The sequence below is a fragment of the Danio rerio genome, chromosome 10 (assembly GCF_049306965.1).
Source record: "Danio rerio strain Tuebingen ecotype United States chromosome 10, GRCz12tu, whole genome shotgun sequence".
Classification (NCBI taxonomy): domain Eukaryota; kingdom Metazoa; phylum Chordata; class Actinopteri; order Cypriniformes; family Danionidae; genus Danio; species Danio rerio.
In genome coordinates, this window is record NC_133185.1 from 46,806,422 (window position 1) to 46,830,675 (window position 24,254).

At 34.9% G+C, this 24,254-nt stretch overlaps 2 protein-coding genes across 3 annotated transcripts in view; one reads left to right on the forward strand and one right to left on the reverse strand.

Annotated features, from left to right (window-relative positions):
• ess2 (ess-2 splicing factor homolog) overlaps nt 1-24,254 on the reverse strand; it is a 779,665-nt gene that overhangs the window by 245,371 nt on the left and 510,040 nt on the right. The gene's annotated exons all lie outside the window — the stretch shown is intronic.
• The window catches only part of ggt5b (gamma-glutamyltransferase 5b), a 55,829-nt gene that overhangs the window by 23,874 nt on the left and 7,701 nt on the right, over nt 1-24,254 (forward strand). Inside the window, exons 4-10 of one of the 2 annotated variants that reach the window (XM_002667837.8) lie at nt 7,605-7,803; nt 11,022-11,185; nt 11,307-11,453; nt 13,637-13,767; nt 19,720-19,901; nt 22,598-22,689; nt 22,784-22,890. In XM_002667837.8, coding sequence (XP_002667883.4) covers nt 7,605-7,803; nt 11,022-11,185; nt 11,307-11,453; nt 13,637-13,767; nt 19,720-19,901; nt 22,598-22,689; nt 22,784-22,890 — 1,022 coding nt within the window. Of the gene's footprint in view, nt 1-7,604; nt 7,804-11,021; nt 11,186-11,306; nt 11,454-13,636; nt 15,885-16,120; nt 16,425-19,719; nt 19,902-22,597; nt 22,690-22,783; nt 22,891-24,254 lie in introns of those variants that run through there. The other variant, XR_012386548.1, reaches the window with a different exon arrangement.

A 24,254-nucleotide genomic window follows, 5' to 3' on the forward strand; every position in this document is an offset into this window, starting at 1 on the left:
TTCTTCCAACAATTTTAAATCTTGAAAAGTTGGGAAAAGTGACTTTTATGAACATTTTTAATAGTTCAAAGTGATATGTTGTGTGGGTTTGTGTTCAATATCACGCTAGGCTAACAGTGTTGTATATTTTTATCATCAAAAGTTGACAGAACAAAGATCAACATCCTGTAATGCAATTCACAACTGTACAAAAACAAAAATAAAAATTCTCTGTAGTTTCTGTATTTAGTGATTCACAAGTGATTTCTAAGTTCGTCCAACATTTACTCATTAATAATAATACATAATAATTCCTTACATTAATAAAGCCCTTACCTAGACACTAAAAGTGCTTTACACACTGGGGGGAAATCTCATCCACAACCAGTGTGCAGCATCCACTTGGATGACGTGAGCGCCCCCTGCTGGTCTCACTAACACCACTTTCAGCAGCAACGTAGCTTTCCCATGTGGTCTCCCATCCAGGTACTGCTTAGTTTCAGTGGGCAACCATGTGAGAGTTGCAGACAGCTAGCTGCCGGCATTAATGAAATTGCGTAGTTAAGCTAATTGTGACAGTCTTACACTTATAAAGAGACGCACTGGATTGCAGGAGTTATCAAAACATAAACGTATTTATTTACAAAACACTCACTGGAGACACTGGAACATCGACACGCAGGAATCAAGGGGTGATGACAAATCATGACACTTCATTACCAGAATAGGAACGAACTAAACATAGAGGGCTCTATTTTGACAATCCATGTGCAAAGCGCAAATCCACTAAGGGTGCGTCAGAAACATCCCCTTTGCGTCACGGCGCATGGTCTAACAGGGTTAAGCTTATTCTCTTAATGAGTTATAGGTGTGTTTTGAGAATAAACCAGCATTTGCTATTTACATGGCGGACTTTTTAAGTGGAAAAACTGAACGCTTCACTAGAGAGTAAACAGTTAAACAGAGCATCTGCAGCACAAATATGAGAGAATGAGCCTTTTTATTCTTTACTTTCACTTTCACTCTCGTGGATAGGGAAAGGTGTTGTACACACAGACATCCATTAGCCTACAAAATTAATTCCGTTTATTAAGCTCAAAGATTTGTTTCAAAGCTATTTATAAATTCAGTACTAATTTCCAGCAAACAAATAAATGAACAATTATATCGAAGTGTGGTCAGAAAGCACCTCATGTGCTTTATTTAGTGTTAAATGCAAATAATATTAGTTTGAATGCCATCTTACATGACATTTACTGCTGTACTACTGAAAGCAGCTGCAGATCACATCAGATCTGGAAAATAAAACAAACCGTTTAAAATTTAACTTTAGAACTGGGACTCAGTGCAAGACAATACATATGTTAATGTTAAAGATTATAAATCTTGTTATTTTGTTGGAGTGCAGCGAGTGCACTATTCTGTGCGTGTGGTGCAAACAGCTAAATTGCTTATCACCGCGTATTTCATTCATGTAGCGTGATGTTAGGACATGGGGTTACAAATGTAACCTGCTCACCTAATGTTTACGTTCATTATATTTGTTTGATATTTATTCATCGGGGTAAACCCCTTGAGATGTACCATCTCATTTTCAAGGGGGTCCCACAATTAATTACAATCACATAATAACAACACAAGAAAACAAAACATAACTTACACAACATCGAAAAAACATGACATAACATAAAAAAATAAAGCAAAAGAAAAATAATTAAAAAAGAAAAGAAAAGAAGGGATTTATATTATTTGCTAATTAATGAGAAAGAAATAGGAATTTCTTATAAGAAAAATAATATAAAATATATATAAAAAATTTAAAAATACGAAAAAGAAATAAGAAATATTACAAAGAAAAAACGACAGAAACTCAGTTACCATGAACTAAACTGAACTGTTAATAAAACATGTTGTATGGTTTCTAAATGTCGTTTAAATGTAAAAGGTTTCATGCTCTCTTTACATATTCAGGTTCGTACTTGCGCTTCGACAAATTTGTTGCTATAATTAAATGAAATTTCTTCCCCATATTTGTAAAAGTCTCATGTGTATCCCATATTTTTACATCCAATTATTGACAGGTTGTATGGTGGTGCATCAAAACAAAATAACAAGTATGAGGCGTTTCTTTAAAAATGGTGCCTTAAAGCCAGGCCTTTTGCAGCCTGTTTGAACTTTAAAGTTCATATTATGTCATTATTTAATAATTAATAATATTAATAACCACTTCATGTGGAACTCTGAATGTGCGTCTCATTTCGGAGACTGCTTCTGTCGCATTTTCGGTCATAGATGTATGCTTTGAGAGCCTTCCTGACTGAATTAATGCAATACGCTGTTTTCCGTCAAGGCAACCGTGGTGCTGAAATGTAATTGGCTAAACTGGCAATGGGAGGGGGCAAAGGACCAAAACAAAGACAGCCGTTCCGGCACGTAACTCACAATTTTAAAGAAGAATATCTGACTTCAGCATTATTTTTCAGATAGACAAGTAGGTTCACTAAGCATGTTTCTTAAATATCTGCAAACATATTAAGGTATTGTTATGCTTCAGAAGAGCCAATACCCACTTTCACACATATATGATACCGGTAAATATCCGGAAAATTTCCGGAACGACTTTACCAGTGAATCCAAAAAAGCGCTGTTCACACAGGCGAGGACGTTACGGAATTTTTCCGGAAAAGAGCATTCACACATCCATCGCAAAATGCCGGTAAATTCTGACATCATTAACCAGAAATGAGCTCTAAACGGCTGCGCTTGTGTTTGTAAACATTTGACTACATCACAAACTCTGTGGATGGATCAGTATTGAGTACAACTCCAGTGAAAACATATAGAGGAACACTTTCGCATGTCGAGATGTTCATGATATGTGTGTGTGCTGGCGCTATGGGCGCTCACGGGCACACGCAAAGCTTGAAGGTAAACAAACAACGGATTATCATAAACATTTTATCGATAATTATTTACACAGTTAGCATTAAGAAGGAACATAGAAACATTATCTGACTAACATCTAGCAGCTAAATGTGTCTGGAAAAATATTCAAAGGCTTTTATTCTCATAAACTGCGCGCACGTGAATGCGTCTGACTGTTCTGATTGGCTAAAGCAGGTGTCTCACGTCAGCACGTTCTAGACGTGGACGCGCTCTTTCCGGGAATCTTCCTTCTGCATTCACACAGCATTCCGGCAAATTGCCAGTAATGTTACAACTTCTCTTTCCGGAAAATAGCCAGAACGAATTTACCGATATTTTCAAAAAGGGCCTGTTCACACATACAGACCTTTCCGGAAAATTGCCGGTAATTTTCCGGAAAGGTCTGTATGTGTGAAAGGGGCGAATAACTTACATACAGCACCTTTAAAGGCTAATTAGGTCAGGCAAGTCATTGGACAACAGTAATTTGTTTTGTGGACAATAAAAAAAAAAAACTTAAGAGGGCCCATAATATTCACCTTAGCAGATTTTTAAATTGTAAACATTTTGTTAACTCAAAAACAAAAAACTGAAGAAAAATATAATAAATACTGTGAATAAATGAGCTTGTGATTCCCGGTTAAACATCACTTGAGAAATATTTTAAAAATAATAAAAATTTCACAGGAGGGTGAATAAATTTGCCTTCTTAAATCTTAAAACTTGGTTTACTGTAAAGATTTGTGTTGGGAAAACATGATATAATAAGTTAACTTAATAGCTTTTACAAATTTAAGTGGATTAAACATAAAACAATTAAATTGTCCCCCAAAACAACTCTGTGTTTGTGTTGATTCAGCTCAATTTAAATAAGTAGTTTGAACAAACAGCAAATGTCACTTTTTTGAGTGTGGATAACATTGTGTGTTTCACTGAAGAAGGCAAGTGTTCGATGGCATGAGCGACTGATGACAACTTTATGTGGAATTCTAGATAGATTTTATCATCTCATGTAGTATAATGCAGATACACAAATTACAATGGGCCATTGTGTTCATAAGAGGGGAATTCTGCTTTACAGGGAACTATACTTAAGTGGACTTGTTTTGCTTGTTTTCTTTTTCCTGCAAAACCGAAACGATGATACTGGCTATTGCTAAACGTGTTTGTCCGACTTAAAAGATTATTCTCCTGTTAACAAATCCTGCATAGATTTAGAAAATGTTCACACACTGTTCGTGCCCTAATGCAGGTTTAATTGTGCGTATTAATGCTAATTATGTATTGCACTGATATTTGTGTTTCCCAGAGTTGCTCCAAATAAAGTCTGGTTTCCTTTACAAGCGGAATAGTTTATGTGTTGATGTGAATAAAAACGAAACCTCGCTCTGTTGGTCTTTTTGATGCAATAACGTCCACTGAAAGCAAAACTAGAGCTTTTTAATGCTGGACTCTGATTTGGCAGTTGATGACAAATCTGATTGTGTAACATGTTAAAGCCAGAACATGAGCTGCGTTTGAGACACTTAAAGCAGGGGTTCTCAACTGGTTTGGCCATGGGACCCACATTTTTACATGGTCATCAAGCCGCGACCCAGTTTTTTAGAAGCTATAATACAGTTTTAGGAATTATAATTAATTTGTGTTTATTTGTTAACATACACAAGTACTGAGAGATAAATCATAAGAAAATCACCAAGACTCACAAATAAACAATATTTTATTGCTGTCATTTAACAAAATGTATCAAATTATAGAAATATTGCAAAGTAAAATTGACAAAAACTGTAAACACTGGTTAGGGTAAGGAAAGGTTCATTTACCATGAGAGCCATCCTGACTCAATAATGAAATGCGCTGTTTTCCATCAACCAAAACAAAGACAGCCGTCTTTAAAAACTCACTTTTTTAAGAATATCTGACTTCAGCATTATTTTTCAGATAGACAAGAATGTTCACTAAGCATGTTTCTTAAATATCTGCAAGCATATTAAGGTAATGTTATGCTTTAGAAGAGTCAAAAACTTACATACAGCACCTTTGAAAGCTAATTAAGTATCAGGCAAGACATTGGACAACAGTAATTTGTTTTGTAGACTAGAATTAATTTTGTAGAATTAATTAAAATATATATATATTTGTTGCTATAATTAAATGAAATTTCTTCCCCATATTTGTAAAGGTCTCATGTGTATCCCATATTTTTACATCCAAATATTGACAGGTTGTATGGTGGTGCATCAAAACAAAAGAACAAGTATGAGGCGTTTCTTTAAAAATGGTGCTTTTATGCCAGGTGTTTTGCAGCCTGTTTGAACTTTAAAGTTCATATTATGTCATTATTTAATTTTGTATACTTGCAGGCCTATTTTAATAAAATAAAAAATATATATATAATAATCAAATATAAATCAAATGGTGGAAAATTAGACATATATATATATATATATATATATATATATATATATATATATATATATATATATATATATATATATATATATATATATATATATATATATATATGTGTGTATGTATGTATGTGTGTGTATATATATATAAGTTGAAGTCAGAATTATTAGCCCCCCTGAAATTTAAGACCGCTTGTTTATTTTTTCCCTAATTTCTGTTCAACAGAGAGCAGATTTTTTTCAGCACATTCCTAATCATAATAGTTTTAATAACTCATCTCTAATAACTGATTTCTTTTATCTTTGCCATGATGACAGTAAATAATATTTAACTAGAAATTTTTCAAGACACTATATATTTCTTTGCAGCTTAAAGTGACATTTAAAGGCTTAACTAGGTTAATTAGGTTAACTAGGCAGGTTAGGGTAATTAGGCAAGTTATTGTATAACAGTGGTTTGTTCTGTAGCTTATCGAGATTGTAGCTTAACAATTCGAAGGCGGCTAATAATTCTGACTTCAACAGTACATATATATATATACTTTTGTGAGGTAAAAAAATAAAAAAGAAATCTTCTTTCGACGAAACAGAATTAGGGGAGGAAAAGGGTTGCTAATATTCAGGAGGGCTAATAATTCTGACATCAACTGCATATATACAGTTATTTTCCACCCTGCAAAGGAAAGAGAAATAAATACAATAGAATAAAAATATGAAACAAACTGTGCTTTAAGCATCTTCACTGCAAGAAAAACACATTAGCAACAAAAGTCCAGAGCAGTGAGGGATTTTCTCACTTTGTTTGATTTATGATAAAAACAGGCGGCAGCAGGAATTGCGCGCTGTCGCTTTAATGGTTTCGCTTTCATGTTTCTTTTGATTCATAACTCGATTGTTTATTACACAAATGAGGGTTAATATGAATAATCAATAAACACCGCGTTTTGACACCTATTTGACCATTAAAGCGCTCACGTTAAGATGAGATGTGTGGGCTCTGCTCGTCTCAGTGTGCGAATGAGACCGAAACCATGCGGTCTTTCGCGCTTTTAAGAGCAACATGTGTACAACTGGAAAGGGGCAGTATATGATGCAAATAATCGTTTATCTTGATTAATGGTTTTTCATAATCGTTAGAAGCCAAAATCGAAATCGGATTTTCGATTAATTGCACAGCCCTAACCGGCAGCACGACTATCACGGCAGGGCATCTTCGCAGGCAACACAAAAATATCAGTTAAACCGACAAGTGTAACACAAACTATTCTCCCATCTTCATTTGGAATAAAACTTCCAAGTAACTCAACATGTGCAAAGGCAATTACAAGCGTGGTAGGAATACTTCAGAAAAAAAAAAAACAAAAAGCGCTATGGGGTAAGTTCAAATGTATGGTCGGTGCTCTTTGGGTAAGGGATTCATCAAATCTGCAACAAGAATCAGTCCAAGGCACTCGAGTAAAGTGAAAAAATTAAAAAGCCTTTATTCTCATGGGTAGATCTCTAAAAACCAACGCGTTTCGGCAGAAGTCTGCCTTCATCAGGGTAACAGTGATCAGGTGCGTCTAGAGTCTCTTTTGAGTACTACGGTCACATGACTCATTTAAACATCTCAAATGGCACTCAAATAATTTAACAAGCAAACTCTACTACCATCATAAATTCGGCATAGATGCACAAACACCCACTTGCATATGTGGGAAAAGAGAGAGAGAGAAGAAAAAATAATATATATATATATATATATATATATATATATATATATATATATATATATATATATATATATATATATATATATATATACATACACATATACATATATACATACATTCTTGTTGCAGCGTGGTAGGAATACTTATAGCCGCGGACAAGCGACCTTATTCAGGGGTAGAAAACTCTGGTTTTAAACATTTAATTAGCGTGCTAACCACGCAACGAAATCCCAAGTAGAACGCATCTCACAGCTATGGTGATACCCTCCATGTACAAGAATGTGAAGGAGAAAGTTATTGAAGGTCTTAGCAGTTCACATTTAGTAGCCTTGACTAAAGATTGCTGGACCTCCAGAGCCACACAGAGCTTCATGACTGTCACAGCGGTCAGAAATATTTTTATATTGCATAAAAGTCTTAAAAGGCTTTCAAATTTTTCTTTTTTAAATCGAGAATCGAATCGTGACTTTAGATTTGAAAATGTAATCGAATCGAGGATTTGGAGGACTGTGACACCCTTATTGACTATGGTTTGTCAGTTGTCTTACTACTGTTTATCTGTCCTCATGACTCCCAGGTAGTCAATGGATCGGTGTACCTGGAGAGATTCGCGGCTACGAAGAGGCTCATCGACTGTATGGAAAGCTGCCGTGGTACAAACTGTTCGAACCCTCCATCAAACTAGCGCGAGAGGGATTCCCGATGCCAGAATACCTCAGTCAATTCATACAGCATGCCTATATTAAGCAGATTCTGTTCTCGGGAACTGGACTCTGGTACTGTATCTTCTCCAGACAAACAAATACATACTGTTGTGTACACCGCTGTTTGTTATGACTGACATGTCAATCTGATAGTTTATTTAAGGGCAGAAGTGTCACGAACCTAGAAAAGCATTCCTAATGAGCATCACAGAAGTAGGTTATTATTAGCCGTAGGCAAACCACAGGAAATATAAAACCTCTTTCACTGTTTTGTAAAGAGATACTCTCTCCTGCAGGAATCAACATATCTCAATTTGTTAAATACCTTTATATATTGAGAAAACATTTCATGAATTATGCACTGTAACATATCTTAAAGACTTCTTAAAACAATCAATATTTTCATTCAGTGTTTTTATGTATTAAATTCATACGGTAAAGACTTATTCATTTAGAATCACTTTTATTTTACATAAATTCTGTTTTAACTTTCTATTCATCCAAAAATTCTGTTTCAAATGCATCACTGTTTCGACAATACTAAATAGATTACATTTTTTGTTGTTTTTTTAAATAATAAATCGTACATAATACATAATAAATATATGATAAAAAAAAGTCTTGTCGCCTATCCAAGTTTTAACAAATAATATCTTGACTTCTAGTTGATCATTTGGTATCAGAAGTGGCTTACAGGTACATGAAAGGCCTCCAGATGACGCTTATTTTAGCAAAATCAAATATGATCATGTCTTGATTTTTAATGATTTAATCAGGACAGTAAGGTCTGACTCTGCTTAGACAAAAGTCTCATCACTGAACAGAAACAATGTCCAGGCTAGAATATAAAGTCCTGCTGCAGTGGAGACAGAATGAAGTGTGTCTGACTCCATCATGAGCTTGGAGGACTGCATCCATACATCTCTGACATGACTCAAATCACTGATTAATAAAGTCATCTGGAATGCCAAAGAAAGTGTTCTTGCAGGACTCCCAGAGTTCATTAAGACACTTTGGGTTCATCTTTAATGCCTCCTCCTTCATCTTACCCCAGACATGCTCAATAATGTTCATGGCTGGTGACTGGTCTGGCCAATCCTGGAGCACCTTGACCTTCTTTACTTTCAGGAGCTTTGATGTGGAGGCTGAAGTATGAGGAGGAGCACTATCCTGCTGAAGAATTTGCCCTCTCCTGTGGTTTGTAATGTAATGAGCAGCACAAATGTCTTGATTCCTCAGGCTGTTGATGTTGCAGATCTCTCGCACTCCCCCATACTGAATGCAACCCCAAACCATGATTTCTCCTTCACCAAACTTGATTCTATGAGAATCTTGAGTTCATGTGGTGTAGTATTGTGTGGAGTATATTAGTATTGGTGGAGTAATTGTGATGATTGAGACAGTTGAACAGATGATTCATCAGACCTTCTGCCACTTTTCCAAATGATCAACTAGATATCAAGTTATTCTTTGTTGGGATTTACGACAAGACTTTTGTCAGATACATACATACAATTAATTCATAATGAATTATTTGTAGCCTACCGTTTTAACTACCAGACCAGCATGGTCTTTGTTTTACCCATAAACAAAGCATACAGTAAATGAATAAAGATAAGTTAAATACATATATACCACCTGTGAATCACTTTTTCCGCAGGACTCGTAAATAGGTAGTGATCTGTGTCGTTATAATGGCATCGGTAAAAAAGGTGCAGAAAAAAATGTGGAACGTTTCATTCTAAAAGGCCATTTACAAACTAAGACCTATTAGTGTAAACAGGGCCTGAGTGTGTGTTTTTTCGCGAGCGGATTTGCAACGGGGGAGGGGCGGAGGATGGAGATGCCGGCTCAACGTCGTGGTGTGTGTCGGCCATGGCATCGTCTATCGGCCTAACCCTAATATATGTATATATATATATATATATATATATATATATATATATATATATATATATATATATATATATATATACACACACACACACACAGTTGAAGTCAGAATTATTCGCCCCCCTGTTTATTTTTTTTCCCCAATTTCTGTTTAACGGAGAGAAGATTCTTTCAACACATTTATAAACTTAATAGTTTTGATAACTCATTTCTAATAACTGATTTATTTTATCTTTGCCATGATGACAGTAAATAATATTTGACTAGATATTTTTCAGGACACTTCTACACAGCTTAAAGTGACATTTAAAGGCTTAACTAGGTTAGGTAATTAGGCAAGTTATTGTATAATGATGGTTTATTCTGTAGACCAAGGGTGTCAAACTCAATTCCTGGAGGGCCGAAGCCCTGCACAGTTTAGTTCCAACCCTGCTCCAACACACTTACCTGTAGGAGTAAATATAGCTTAAAGGGGTTAATAATATTGTCCTTAAAATGTTGTTTAAAAAATTAATAACTGCTTTTATTCTAGCTGAAATAAAACAAATAAGACTTTCTCCAGAAGAAAAAATATTATCAGACATACTGTAAAAGTTTCCTAGCTCTGTTAAACATCATTTGGGAAATATTTAAAAAAGGGAAAAAATGCAATGGGGGCTAATAATTCTGACTTCAACTGTATATACACATACATACACACATGTAATTGTTAATATATTCATTTTTATTACTATATAGCAGATATTAAAAAATGAAAAAGAATTGAACACATTAATATTTTTATCAGAAAACTCATTTCTAAAGGTGGTGATGACCTGAAATGTCAGCACTTACTCCTTGAGTCATTGCTATTACACAACTTTCAAAACTCACACAGTTTCAATTTCAATTTACTAGAACTTTTATGTTAAGCTGCTTTGACACAATCTACATTTTAAAAGTGCTTTAGAAATAAAGATGAACTGAATTAAATACTAACTTTAATTTTTTTTTTTTTGTTTAGTTTTTTTTTAATGTTTGAATTATTTGGGGTTTTACCAAAATCTGGGTCTATTTCATGCCAATATATAATATATTTACCAGAAAATACCATGAGGTGAATTTTTGCATATTAGTATTTACAGATATTAGTATATGTTTGCACAATTATCTGAATGAATATGTGTGTGTGTGTGTGTGTGTGTGTGTGTGTGTGTGTGTGTGTGTGTGTGTGTGTGTGTGTGTGTGTGTGTGTGTAATTTAATTCAGACATGTTCTTGGCAGCTCTCATCACATTTTCTTCACCTCGTTGGCTTATGTTACTTGAAGAATAGGCATGAGCATGTTTGTTTCATTCAGTTCAGTTTTTCTGTCTGCTTTTGCTCATGTTTTGTTGTGTGTGTCTATATATTCTCTAGTGAACTGTTCTGCAAAAACAATAACACAGAAGTCTTGGGCCCAGGGGACACGCTGAAGTTCCCTCAACTCGCGAAAACTCTGGAAACCATTGCCAAAGAAGGAGCAGATGCCTTCTACTCTGGAAAAATAGCCAAGGATTTGATACAGGATATACAAGCTAGAAGTACGGATAGTTTATAAACACACTGCACTTGGTGTAATCAAACCAGAAAAAATATGTTGGTTTTTTTTTTGTCAGGTGTGCTTGTTCAGTTTGCATACCTGTGTTTTTTCTTCTTCTTCAGATGGAGCATTATCATTAGATGATCTGAAGAATTTTAAGGTCAGAGTCAGTGACCCGTGGACTGTAGATTTGGGGGAATATAAGATGCACTTCCCTCCTCCACCAGCAGGAGGAGCGATACTCAGCTTCATCCTCAAACTAATGCACGGTATGCTACAAATTCAGACTTGGATTTGCAAGCTGAGACAAAGTGCACTTAATTAAGCTAGTGACATCACTGTGAGGAGTAGGATCAGGGGTGGTGTTAGGTGTGCGCATTAAAAAGCATTGCATGTAGCTCACCTTGTAACTGGGGAGAGGGGGGGCGAAGCAGTGGTGCAGTAGGTAGTGCTGTCGCCTCACAGCAAGAAGCCTCAGCTCAGTTGGTGTTTCTGTGTGGAGTTTGCATGTTCTCCCTGCGTTCGCGTGGGTTTCCTCTGAGTGCTCCGGTTTCCCCCACAGTCCAAAGACATGCAGGTACAGGTGAATTGGGTAGGCTAAATTGTCCATAGTGTATGAGTGTGTGTGTGAATGTGTGTGTGTGGATGTTTCACAGATATGGGTTGCGGCTGGAAGGGCATCCGCTGCGTAAAAACTTGCTGTATAAGTTGGTGGTTCATTCCGCTGTGGTGACCCCTGATTAATAAAGGGACTAAGCCGACAAGAAAATGAATGAATGAATGCTTAAAGGGGCTAATAATTTTGTCCTTAAAAAGGGTGTTTAGAAAATTAAAAACTGCTTTTATTTTAGCCGAAATAAAACAAATAAGACTTTCTTCAGAGGAAAAAATATTATCAGACATACTGTGAAAATTTCCTTGCCCTGTTAAACATAATTTGGGAAATATTTAAAAAAAAAAAGAAAAAATTCAAAGAGGGGCTAATAATTCTGACTTCAACTGTGGATGGATGGACGGATAGACGGACGGATGTAGATAGATAGATAGATAGATAGATAGATAGATAGATAGATAGATAGATAGATAGATAGATAGATAGATAGATAGATAGATAGATAGATAGATAGATAGATAGATAGATAGATAGATAGATAGATAGATAGATAGATAGATAGATAGATATTATGATGATATTATATTATTATTCCCAATATTATGATGTATCATTACTCATTTAATCATACTACAATTGGGCACAATAATTATTTTTCAAAATACTATATAGTAGGGATGTAACGGTATCAGAATTTTACGGTACGGTAATACCTCGGTATGAATGTCACGGTACGGTATTTATTGAATAATTTACAGGAAAAAACAAAACTTATGAAAATACTCCAAAAAAGTGCCAAAAGTGTCAATGACATACAAATTAGCCATCTATCTGTAAGCTTTGAAACAGGAACTTCAATTTTAATAACAAAAAAATTATTAAACCATGTAAAAAAATAAAGTTTCAATTTAGTATTGTTGAAAACTCATCACATTCAACATTTAATCACTCACTCACTTAGATAGAGATGGGTTTTAAGGAAAATGATCATATAAATATAATCTGGTAAAAGCTGGTATCTCTGGGCATTTACAATGTCCCCTGCAACAGAAAAAAAACCCTCTCATTTGGGACTGAGGTTTCTGGGACAGAGAGATGTGACTTGGCCCAGGTTGACAGCAGTGGGTAACGCTGTGCATTGTCTTTCCCCCACTTGAGAGGACAAGCCATGGGTGTGATAGAGGTCTCATGTCTGTATCAATCTGAACAGTGTGCTGTGTCACACCCTCCGTCCCGCCCTTCAGTAGGCGCGCGACAACACCACTCTTGAGTATGCGCGCTCAACCCCCCCTCCCCACTTTACAGTACGCGTGCGACAACACAGCTGATCAGAACGCGCGCAACAACACCGCTATTCAGAACGCGCGCGACAACACAGCTGATCAGAACGCGCGCAACAACACCGCTATTCAGAACGCGCGCGACAACACCGCTATTCAGTACACGTGCGGAGACAACACCCGCTTCAGGTTCGATCATTTCCAGCTCTTTTTGATCCCCGCTTCTAGCAGCACACTCCATTTCCTGCTTTACTGTATCTGTAGCGACAACAGACCGAAAGGGATTATGGCCACCCCTGGGCTGATGGGAATTGTAGTTTTCGCTACCTCCCGTTCGCTTCATTCGCCTGAGCAAATTTTCTCAGAAGACCTATAGTTTTATTGAGTCATGCGACTACGGTAATATCGAAAAAAATTAATATTGCGGTATGACGGTATTTACAATACCGTTACATCCCTACTATATAGGATAAATTATAGCAAATTGGGTCTAACCACTTGTCTTATTTCCCAGCTGTGATCCATTAATATTCAAAATTTGTTTTCTTTTTATTCTTAGAGTTTGGCCTTTCTCCAGCCTCCATCCAAGGCGACCAGAAAAACTTGACTTTGCATCGGTATATAGAAGCGGTCAAGTTTGCAAACGGCCAGAGACGTTTCCTTAAAGACCCCGAGTTCAACTCTGGAGATGTAAGCATTCAACTTTACTTAACATACTGCAGAGAGATCATATTAAAGAGGCCACGATATGCTATTTATTTCATTTAGAAAATGTCCACACAAACACAGGAATTAAAAAAAAAAGTTCTTTAAATATATTTCTGTCTACATGAAAACGCAAAATGCACTGTGATGCATGTTAAGTGCACTCCGAACCAACAGGTGGCGATAACTAGGGATTGTTGACATGAAACTGACATTTCAACACAGTTTTGAGATCCCTGTGTCTGAAGCCGCATACTTCCATACAATACAGTATGCTAAAATCATTAAAATCAGCCGAGTAGTATGTCAGAATTCATAGAATTCGAAAATCAGTATGCAAGACATACCCGGATGACTTACTACTTCTGGTGAGATTCTGAAGTGCGCATCTCATGCATGCTGCGCTATCCCATGATGCCTTGCGAGAGAATTAATGAATAGGAGTGAAGCAGCGCAACTGACGCAGGTAGGTCACATGATCATGACGAAATGACAGATGTAATATGTCCGAATTCCATTCATACTGAATAGAACATATTTTTCTAACGGCCGAGTTGTACGTTTAAATTCAAATGCAGTGCCTACTGAGGCGGTTTCGGACGCAGCCTAAAGTGTTTCGATACACCACCAAAGCATGACCCCAAACAACCCAGGTCAGGTCACGTAACTAAAGTAATTCGTAACACCCAGGTCACATGACTAAAGCAATTCAAAGCATCATACATTTCAGAAGTGTTTTAAAAAGACATTTAAGTGTTCAAACAGATGTCATACCAATGTTAAAACAAAAAATGTTACGAGAACAGAGCATTTAAAAATAACGTCTATAGCTGCATCACGCTCGATTCGAAACCACAGTCTCTGCATGCTAGTCAGAAATTCTCACCACCTTTCTAAAACAGTGGTTCTCAAAGTGGGGATCGGGACAATGAAAGGGGGGGGGGTCTATTTATTTTTATTAAACCATAAAAATTAATATATTTTATCCACCTACTAAAAAGAAAAATAATAGTCATTTATAGTTACTATATACTATATCAGGGGTGACCAACCCTGTTCCTGGAGATCGACCTTCCTGCAGATTTCAGTTGCAACCCATATCAAACACACCTGCCTTTAATTATCAAGTGCTGTTCAGGTCTTAATTAATTGGTTCAGGTGTGTTTGATCAGGATTGGAGCTGAAGGTCGATCTCCAGGAACAGGATTGAGCACCACTGTACTATGTAGTTACTATAGTGGCTCACTAGTTCTATTGGATTGCGACCCCTGGGGTAATTACATTATATTAAAGACACAGCAATAGCGTCAGATACAGCAGATTGATTTTATAACACCAGGTTAAACTTTGACACATTTACAGCACTCGCATAAAAAAATTAAACAAAGAATAGACTTGGGTCTGTTGGTGTGTGTGCCATTGCATTCAAGATTTCTGTATTTATAACCACGTCAGAGGATATTGGGGGTCGCGAGTCACTGCCATTGTTATTTTGGGGGTCGTGGGCTGAAAAGATTGGGAACCCCTGCTCTAAACCACTTGAAACCTCAATTCTACAATGAGGGGATACAACTCCTTTATTTGCGTAACTGTTTCTTTGCTGAAGCTGTTCCAAAGCAATATATGAAGAATGACCACTAAGTGTCACTGTAGAGACCCTTTTCAAAATATTTCGAAGCTTTAGCCCCTTTCACACAGTGACACCGGTAAATTTCCGGAAAATTTACGGAACGACTTTACCGGTAAATTCAAAAAAGCGCTGTTCACACAGACGAGGACGTTACGGAATTTTTCCAAAAAAGACCGTTCACACATCCATTCCAAAATACCGGTAAATTCTGACATCATTAACCAGAAATGACCTCTTAACGGCTGCACTTGTGTTTGTAAACATTTGACTACATCACAAACTCTGTGAATGGAGTATTGTGAAACAATAACAACGGCTTATCATAAGCATTATCTGACTAATTTCTAGCAGCTAAATGTGTCTGGAAAAATATTCAAAGGCTTTTATTCTCATAAACCGCGCGGGCGTGAATGCATCTGACTGTTCTGATTGGCTAAAGTAGATGTCTCACGTCAGCACGTTCTAGGAGAGGGTGCTCGCTGCAGAGCCATTTGAGGAGAGCTGAGCTCCAGCGAGGGGGAGCATGAGCTGTCGCTCCTCCTCCTGTAAGCTGTTTTAATGCGTACACCAACCCCACCCCTAACCCTACCCCCAGTGACATCACTCGTAGAAGAAGTGCAAAAAAGGTGGAGCTCAAGCTTAAGCTCCCCCTCGCTGGAGCTCAGCTCTCCTCAAATGGCTCTGCAGCGAGCACCACTTGCGTTCTAGACGTGCACGCGCTCTTTCCGGCAATCTTCCCTCTGCGTTTACACAGCGCAGCATTCCGGCAAATTACCGGGAATGTTACAACTTCTCTTTCCAGAAAATAGCCGGAACGAATTTATCTGTATTTTCAAAAAGAGTCTGTTCACACATACACACCTTTCCGGAAAATTGCCGGTAATTTTCCGGAAAGGTCTGTATGTGTGAAAGGGGCTTTTGACACACTTGCTTTAACAGTTTCAGTGTCACGATGCCTCGCTCTGCCCACCACTAGCGGTAATGACACCTTTATGCTGGGATCACACCAAGCGAAACTGAAACTTTGCTCTGTTTAACATCACTTAGGAATCAGTTTTTAAAAATGGGCTAATGACTTAGCCTTAAACGGAACATTCACAAATATATTGAGTAAAAAGCCATAAAGCATTATGAAAAGCAATAAAGTCCATATTTCTATCACCGCCTTTAGTAGCTGATGCCTATAATATAGTATTAACTCTGGAAATGTTAATGAACTCTTATGAACTATTGTCTACTTGGAGACTGTTTTCATATCAACTCAAGTAGACAGTAAATATAGTCTAGTTTCAGTTTTACCCTGAGTTACACCCCCAGTTTACCCACATTACACCCTAAAGAAAAACATTACAACATATTTTATGGTCGCTTAAACATACACACACACACACACACACACACACACACACACAAACACACAAACACACACACACAAACACACACACAAAGAGAATCAGACTTTCTCATGGGCCTCATTTTGCTGCAGTTATATTTGCTATTATTGGCTGTATCAGTAAAAATAACCACTGGAAGTCATAGTGTACAGTTGAGTAAACACTATTAAGGGCCGGATGTTTTTTTATGTGACGTCAAAGCAAATATGCATGCAGTTTTCCTTCGAAATGAAATCAAAATGTTAGCAGAGCATACACTCAAAGCAAGTACACTGAACAAAATGAATCATTGGATTTACTACATTCTTTTTTTAGTGATTGCAAACAATTCATAAGGCCAGAATTTAAACCTCGTGCACTGTTTAAGTTTACTACCCTTTTGTTATATTGGGATGAAAACATCCATTAAATTAAACTGCTGTAAAAATGCATTAGATTATATATATATATGTATTTATTTTTGCATAAATCTGTTAATCAACCTCAGTCCTGATCAAAACTGCTAAATGTTTTGAAAAATTACAGGATTTTAACTCTTTAATTGCCAAATTTATAAAGGATGTCACTGATTTGGTGAAAAAAAAAACACACAAAATGACGCATTTTCAATATAAAAAGTAATTGTGGACAGGATTTATTATTATTTTTAAATGAAATTTCAGTCTTGGACATGTAAATGATTAATAACAAAATTGGCTTTGATGCATTGTTAGATTCTTTTTTTCTCCCTAATTTACTGTTGCTGGCTGTTTTTGCCCGATTGACTTCATTATAACCACATTTGATGGTGCATAAATACACAGTCTTTGTTTTTGTTTACTCAATGTAGTTCTTAGAGCTGAGATGCATATTTTGGTTTTCTCAGACCCACAAGTGCATAAAAGGTCACTCTTACACACTCATAGACACTCATACAGTTTAATTTGTTGTTATACTCCAAATAAAATCTAGAAACTAAGCATTCTAAAGGGTTAATGGTGCCAACTGATGATTAACAGTAAAAATGACACATTTGACCTCTTCCCAACTGGGAAAACCACCAACAATCAAAAATGCATGGAAATGTGGCTATAATGGAAGTCAATGAGGCAAAAACAGCCACCGACAGTAAATTAGGGAGGAAAATATGAAAATTAATCAAAAATATTGCATCAAATGCAATGCTGTTTGACATGTCCAAGCCATTGATGAAAGATCAAAATACTCAGTCCACAGTTACTTTTTATATTAAAAAAGTCATTTTGTGTGTTTTCTCACTAAATTAGTGAAATAACTAGTGAATTTGGCCATTAAAGAGTTAAAATCCTGTAATTTGTGAAAACTTTCAGTGGTTTTAATCAGTACTGAGGTTAATTAACAGATTTATGCAAGAAAAAAAAGAAAACAAAAAATATATATAGTGAAATCTAAAGGCAAATGGTTGCAAACTATTTATATGAGCTGAATTTAAACACACATTGAGTTTAATATTACTTAATTTAATTAGTTTTATCCTTATGTACTGTTGAAGATGTTTCATCCACTTTGGGGTAATTTTGAGTTTTAATTTGGTCATAACTTTTTCTGTTTCAGCTATTAATGCCTGGATGGTATTTTATGTGACGTCAACGCAACTATGCATGCAGTTTTCCTTTAAAATGAAATCAAAATGTTAGCAGAGCATACACTCAAAGTGAGAACATTAAAAAAATTATTCATTGGATTTACTATACTCTTTTAAGGTAAGTGATTGGAAGCAACTTGTATGGGCTGAATCCAACCCATGTGCGTTGTTCAACTGTACTACATTTTTTGTAATGTTCGGGATATATATATGTGTGTGTGTGTGTGTGTGTGAATATACACACATACATATACATACATACATACATATATATATATATATATATATATATATATATATATATATATATATATATATATATATATATATATATATATATGTATGTGTGTGTGTGTGTGTGTGTGTGTGTGTGTGTGTGTCTGTGTATGTATATACATACATATACACACACACACACATATATATATGTTTGTGTGTGTGTGTGTGTGTGTGTGTATGTATGTATGTATATATATATATATATATATATATATATATATATATGTGTGTGTGTATGTATGTATGTATGTATATATATATATATATATATATATATATATACACACACACACACACACACACACACATACATATATATATATATATATATATTTTTTTTTTTAATGTATATTTATATACACACACACACACATATATATACATATATATATATATATATATATATATATATATATATATATATATATATATATATATATATATATATATATATATATATATTTATATATATATATACATATATATATATATATATATATATATATATATATATATATATATATATATATATATATCTGACGCATTTACAGCAGTTAAATTTAGGGGATGTTTTCATCCGGAACATTACAAACAAGTAGCCCATACAAGTTGCTTGCAATCACTTACCTTAAAAGAGTATAGTAAATCCAATGAATAATTTTTTTAATGTTCTCACTTTGAGTGTATGCTCTGCTAACATTTTGATTTCATTTTAAAGGAAAACTGCATGCAGTTTCGTAGACGTCACATAAAATACATCCAGGCCTTAATAGCTGAAACAGAAAAAGTTATGACCAAATTAAAATTCAAAATCACCCCAAAAAGGATGAAATCATCTTCGACAGTACATAAGGGTTAAACAAATTGAATTAAGTAATGTTCAGCTCAATGTGTGTTTAAATTCAGCTCATATAAATAGTTTGCAACCATTTGCCTTTAGATTTCACTGAAGAAAAACAGAAGAAACTAAACTCTTCTGTATCAGATTATGGCACATTTATTCTTGTTTTTCTTGTGCCGTGTGAATGCAGATGAAGTCAGTCACAGATGAGAAGTTTATTAAGCAGATCCGAGCTCTGATTACTGACAGCGGCACACATGAGGACTCTTACTACAACATTACGCCGGCTGTGGATCGCTTTGGGACCACACATGTCTCAGTGCTGGCAGCAGATGGCAGTGCAGTTTCAGTCACCAGCACCATCAACCACATGTGAGAAATCCACAGCACTTTTACATGCACTCGACATCTGGAGGAAACTGCTTCAGAGTTTATAGCAGGGACAACATTCTCTTATCACCATTTAAGTTAGGACATTAAACACATTACAGAGATAGTTCACCCAAAACCGAACATTCTGTCATCATTTTCACACCCTCTACTTGTTCAAAAATTAATTTGAGTTCTTTACGTTGAACACAAAAGAAGATATTTTGAAGAATGCTGGGGGATCCATTGCCTTCCATACGTCGATTTCCCCACTATTGTTGCCATTGGGTGCACAAAGCATTCTTCAAACCATCTTTTTGTGATAAAAAAGAGAAAGAAATTTTTTAAATAAATGTATGTTTAAAAATAAAAGTTTAAAACCACATGAGGGAGCAAAAATGACGAGGCAATTTAAATTTCAGAGAAAACTATTCCTGCAGAAAATTCAGCTTTGCTTCACAAGAGTTACTAATTTCACTTTTTAAAATGCAGTTTTTATTTAGCATGGACATATTGATTTTTTTTTTCTTTTTTTTTTTATCAAAAATAACCCAGGTCAGGGATGTCAAACTCAATTCCTGGAGAGCCGCAGCCCTGCACAGTTTAGTTCCAACACTAACTAAACGCATCTGATTAAACTAATAGAGTCCTTCGGGCTTGTTTGCGGCCCTCCAGGAATTGAGTTTGACATCCCTGACGGTCAGTGTATCTTTTGGTTATTGGATTTTCATTTTAGAAACAGAAATTGAAAAACAAAAAAATTGTAGTTTTTTTATTTACTTTTTAAAATGAAAAACAAAAATTGAAATTCAATGCATTTTTTGATTTTTTGTTTTTTAATTTTAAAAACGAAAATCAAAAAAAAGGCTCATTTTTTTTCATGGTAAAAAAACGGAAAAACTAAATCAAAAAATGATTTGAGTTTCTTTTTTTTTCGAATAACAAAAAATAAAATCACCAAAAAAAAAAAATATTATAATAATAAAGACTTGTTTTTTATGTTCTGAAACCAGATAGGCCGACTTAATTACAGTGCTGCAATGCTGATCTGTTAACCTACTATAGGCTATATTATTTTTTTCCACTTAATAATGTTATAAATGGTATTTTCTTGTGATAACAGGATTTTGTTAATTTATATCTTCCTCATTGAAGCCGGTTATATGGAACAACACAATTGGCGATGTATGCATTATTTGCATAGCTGAACAGTTTTCTGAAAATAAAGTTTATTGTTAAAATCGCTTCCACTTCAGCAGTGACATTAACATTGGACAATCGTTTGGAATCATTGCTCATCTCTGCGTGTTATATATTAGCAGTAGGCTATTTTTTTATAAAAAAATTATGGATAGACCCACTGTAGCAGAGTGATGACCCACGCTCACAACACATTTACAAGCTTAGTGTCCATTTTTAAAAGACACGGGATGGTTATCAAGATGTTTGTGCAGCGTCCCTCCTTTCAGATAAAATTAACTGTTCATTTTTATTTTAAAATATGACTTATTGAAATGTGCGTAACAAACAACGGTATTAATGCCTCCCTCACTTAAAATGATTCGCGGGCAAATGCAGGGAAGTAGAAGCATTATGCTTTTAACAATATTAAAACTTTCAAAATCCAGTTAAACCAAGAAAATACCTTTTATGGCATTATTAGATGGAAAAAATAATAGTCTAGAGTAGGTTAGCAGGTCAGCATAGTGTCAGTAAATAAGTCAGCCGATCTGCTTTCCAAAAAGATTGTTTTTTTCTGGTGATTTTATTTTTTGTTATTCAAAATAAAAATAATTTTTTTTTATTTTAGTTCTTTCTGTTTTTCACCATAAAAAGAAGAACGAGTCATTTTTTGATTTTCGATATAAAATTTTAATTTAAATTAAAAAACGAAAATCAAAAAATGCACTGAATTAAAATTTTTGTTTTGTAATTTAAAAACGAAAATCAAAAAACGACTCGTTTTTTTTTTTTTGGTTTGTTTTTCAATATCTGTTCCTAAAAAGAAAATCCAACCACCAAATGATACACTGACCCCTGACCGAGGTATTTCGGGTAATTCATGAGTACATACACTGTACACAAAAACCCTACTTAACCGGGTCTTTTGACATGAAAGATTTGCCACAGCTGGTTGGGTTTTGGGGTTGTGTTATAGGCAATATAATAAGCTGTTTTTAAAATTGCATTAATATATTAGGCCTATCCTCATAATCCAGGGGTGTCCAAACTCGGTCCTGGAGGGCCGGTGTCCTGCAGATTTTAGCTCCAACTTGCCTCAACACACCTCCAAGAATACTTCTAGAAAGCCTAGTAAGAGCTTGATTAGGTAGCTCAAGTGTGTCTGATTGGGGTTGGAACAAAACTTTGCACGACACCAACCCCCAGGATCGAGTTTGGACATGTCATGAACCAACAAAACCAACATTAAAGTGTGTAATATTAACACACAACATCAATAACAGTTTAATAGTGCATAATCTGCCCTGAAAGAATACTTTTGCTGCTTGTTTTAACTACTTTTTTAAAAAATAAGTTTTAACAACACAATTTTTGGGGGGGACAACTTATTTATTTTATGTTCAGTCCACTTAAATTTGTAAAAATGATTAAGTTAACTTAAATGATTTGTGTTGGGACAACATGTGTGGAACCCTGCATTTTTACAGCCAGTCTATTTTAAACTCCTCTTTCTTCAGGTTCGGATCAGCTGTTTATTCTCCCAAAACTGGGATCATCCTCAATAATGAGCTTGTAGATTTCTGCAACCGAGCAGATTCTGTCACACCAGGTGAACGTCCAAAATATATCTGCTTAAATTTAACGTGTTACAAAAGGTCTCGTCATCATATTGTGTGATATGCTGTTTTTTTGTATTCCTGCAGGTGAGCAGCCTCCGTCCTCCATGGCTCCTGCTATTCTGCAGTCGCAGCAGAAAACTCTGGTGATTGGAGGATCAGGAGGAAGCATGATCACTTCCGCCATGGCCCTGGTGAGCCTCAGGACTAGAGGAAGATGTATTTTTACAGCACATACTTAGCATTAATGAGTCGTCTTGCTTTTGAAAATGAATATATATATATATATATATATATATATATATATATATATATATATATATATATATATATAAGGAAATGAGGAAAACAAAAACGTGCAAAACAAAAACGTGCCCTGGTAAAAATCATATGTAGGTTTTACTTTATGCAAGGGTATTAGGGTATTAGACCCAAGAGTGGTAATGCCTGAAAAAAGATGTTAGTGGCCATTCACATTTTGCACGCACAAGTTTGTTATTCTCTATGTGCAACTGAAACAAAGCAGGTGAAAACAAACTGACACATGCGCCCAGAGAACCATTCCCGCGCGCATCCTGGTGTGAATCCCAGTTGTTTACATGCACGCAGATAAAATACGCACTGCTCATGCACTGTGAAAACTTATGACATCAGGTGTCGGCTCGCAGCGAGGTCTGCAAGTTGACAAAACTGATGATCTTATTTTGACTAAGTATGGCAGAAAGGATGAATAATGAGGCAGGGAGGTAAGACTCCACAATGAAGAGATAATTATATAAAACATATATTTTTTGTATTTTATAGAATTATCAAAATTAATTCTTTACCAGTTACATTTAGGATTGATTTCTATTATTTATTTATACTAATAATAATTGTATAATAATAATAATACTAATAATAATGATAATAATAATAATAATAATAAAAATAATAAAAATAGTAATAATAACAATAATAGCAATAACATAATAATGATAGTAATAATAATATTAATAAAAATAATAGTAATAATAATAATAATAAATATAATAGTAATAATAATAATAATAATAGTCGAAGTAATAATAATAATAAAAATAGTAATCATAACAATAATAGCAATAAAATAATAATAATAGTAATAATAATAAAAATAACAATATTAATAAAAATAATAGTAATAATAATAATAATAAAAATAATAATAATAATAATAATAATAATAATAGTAATAATAATAATAATAATAATAATAATAATAATTAGTAATTATAATGATAATAATTATTATTTTAATAATAATAATTATTATTATTATTATAACTATACATATTTTTCATAATTCCAATTTTGTTTTTGTCCATGTTTTACCCAAAGTTAGGGTAAAACAACAAACATTTTTTTGAATGTACATGTTTATTGGTCCTTTTCAATATTACCTAGATGTAACCTTCTAGAACCTTGCTTCTATAAACCAACTATTTATAAGCTTGAGAGAGGAGAATGGGCGTATATGGGTTGGTTCCCCCCCACAATCCCCCACCGAACTTGCTGAGGCCCACTTGTGGGCTAGGAC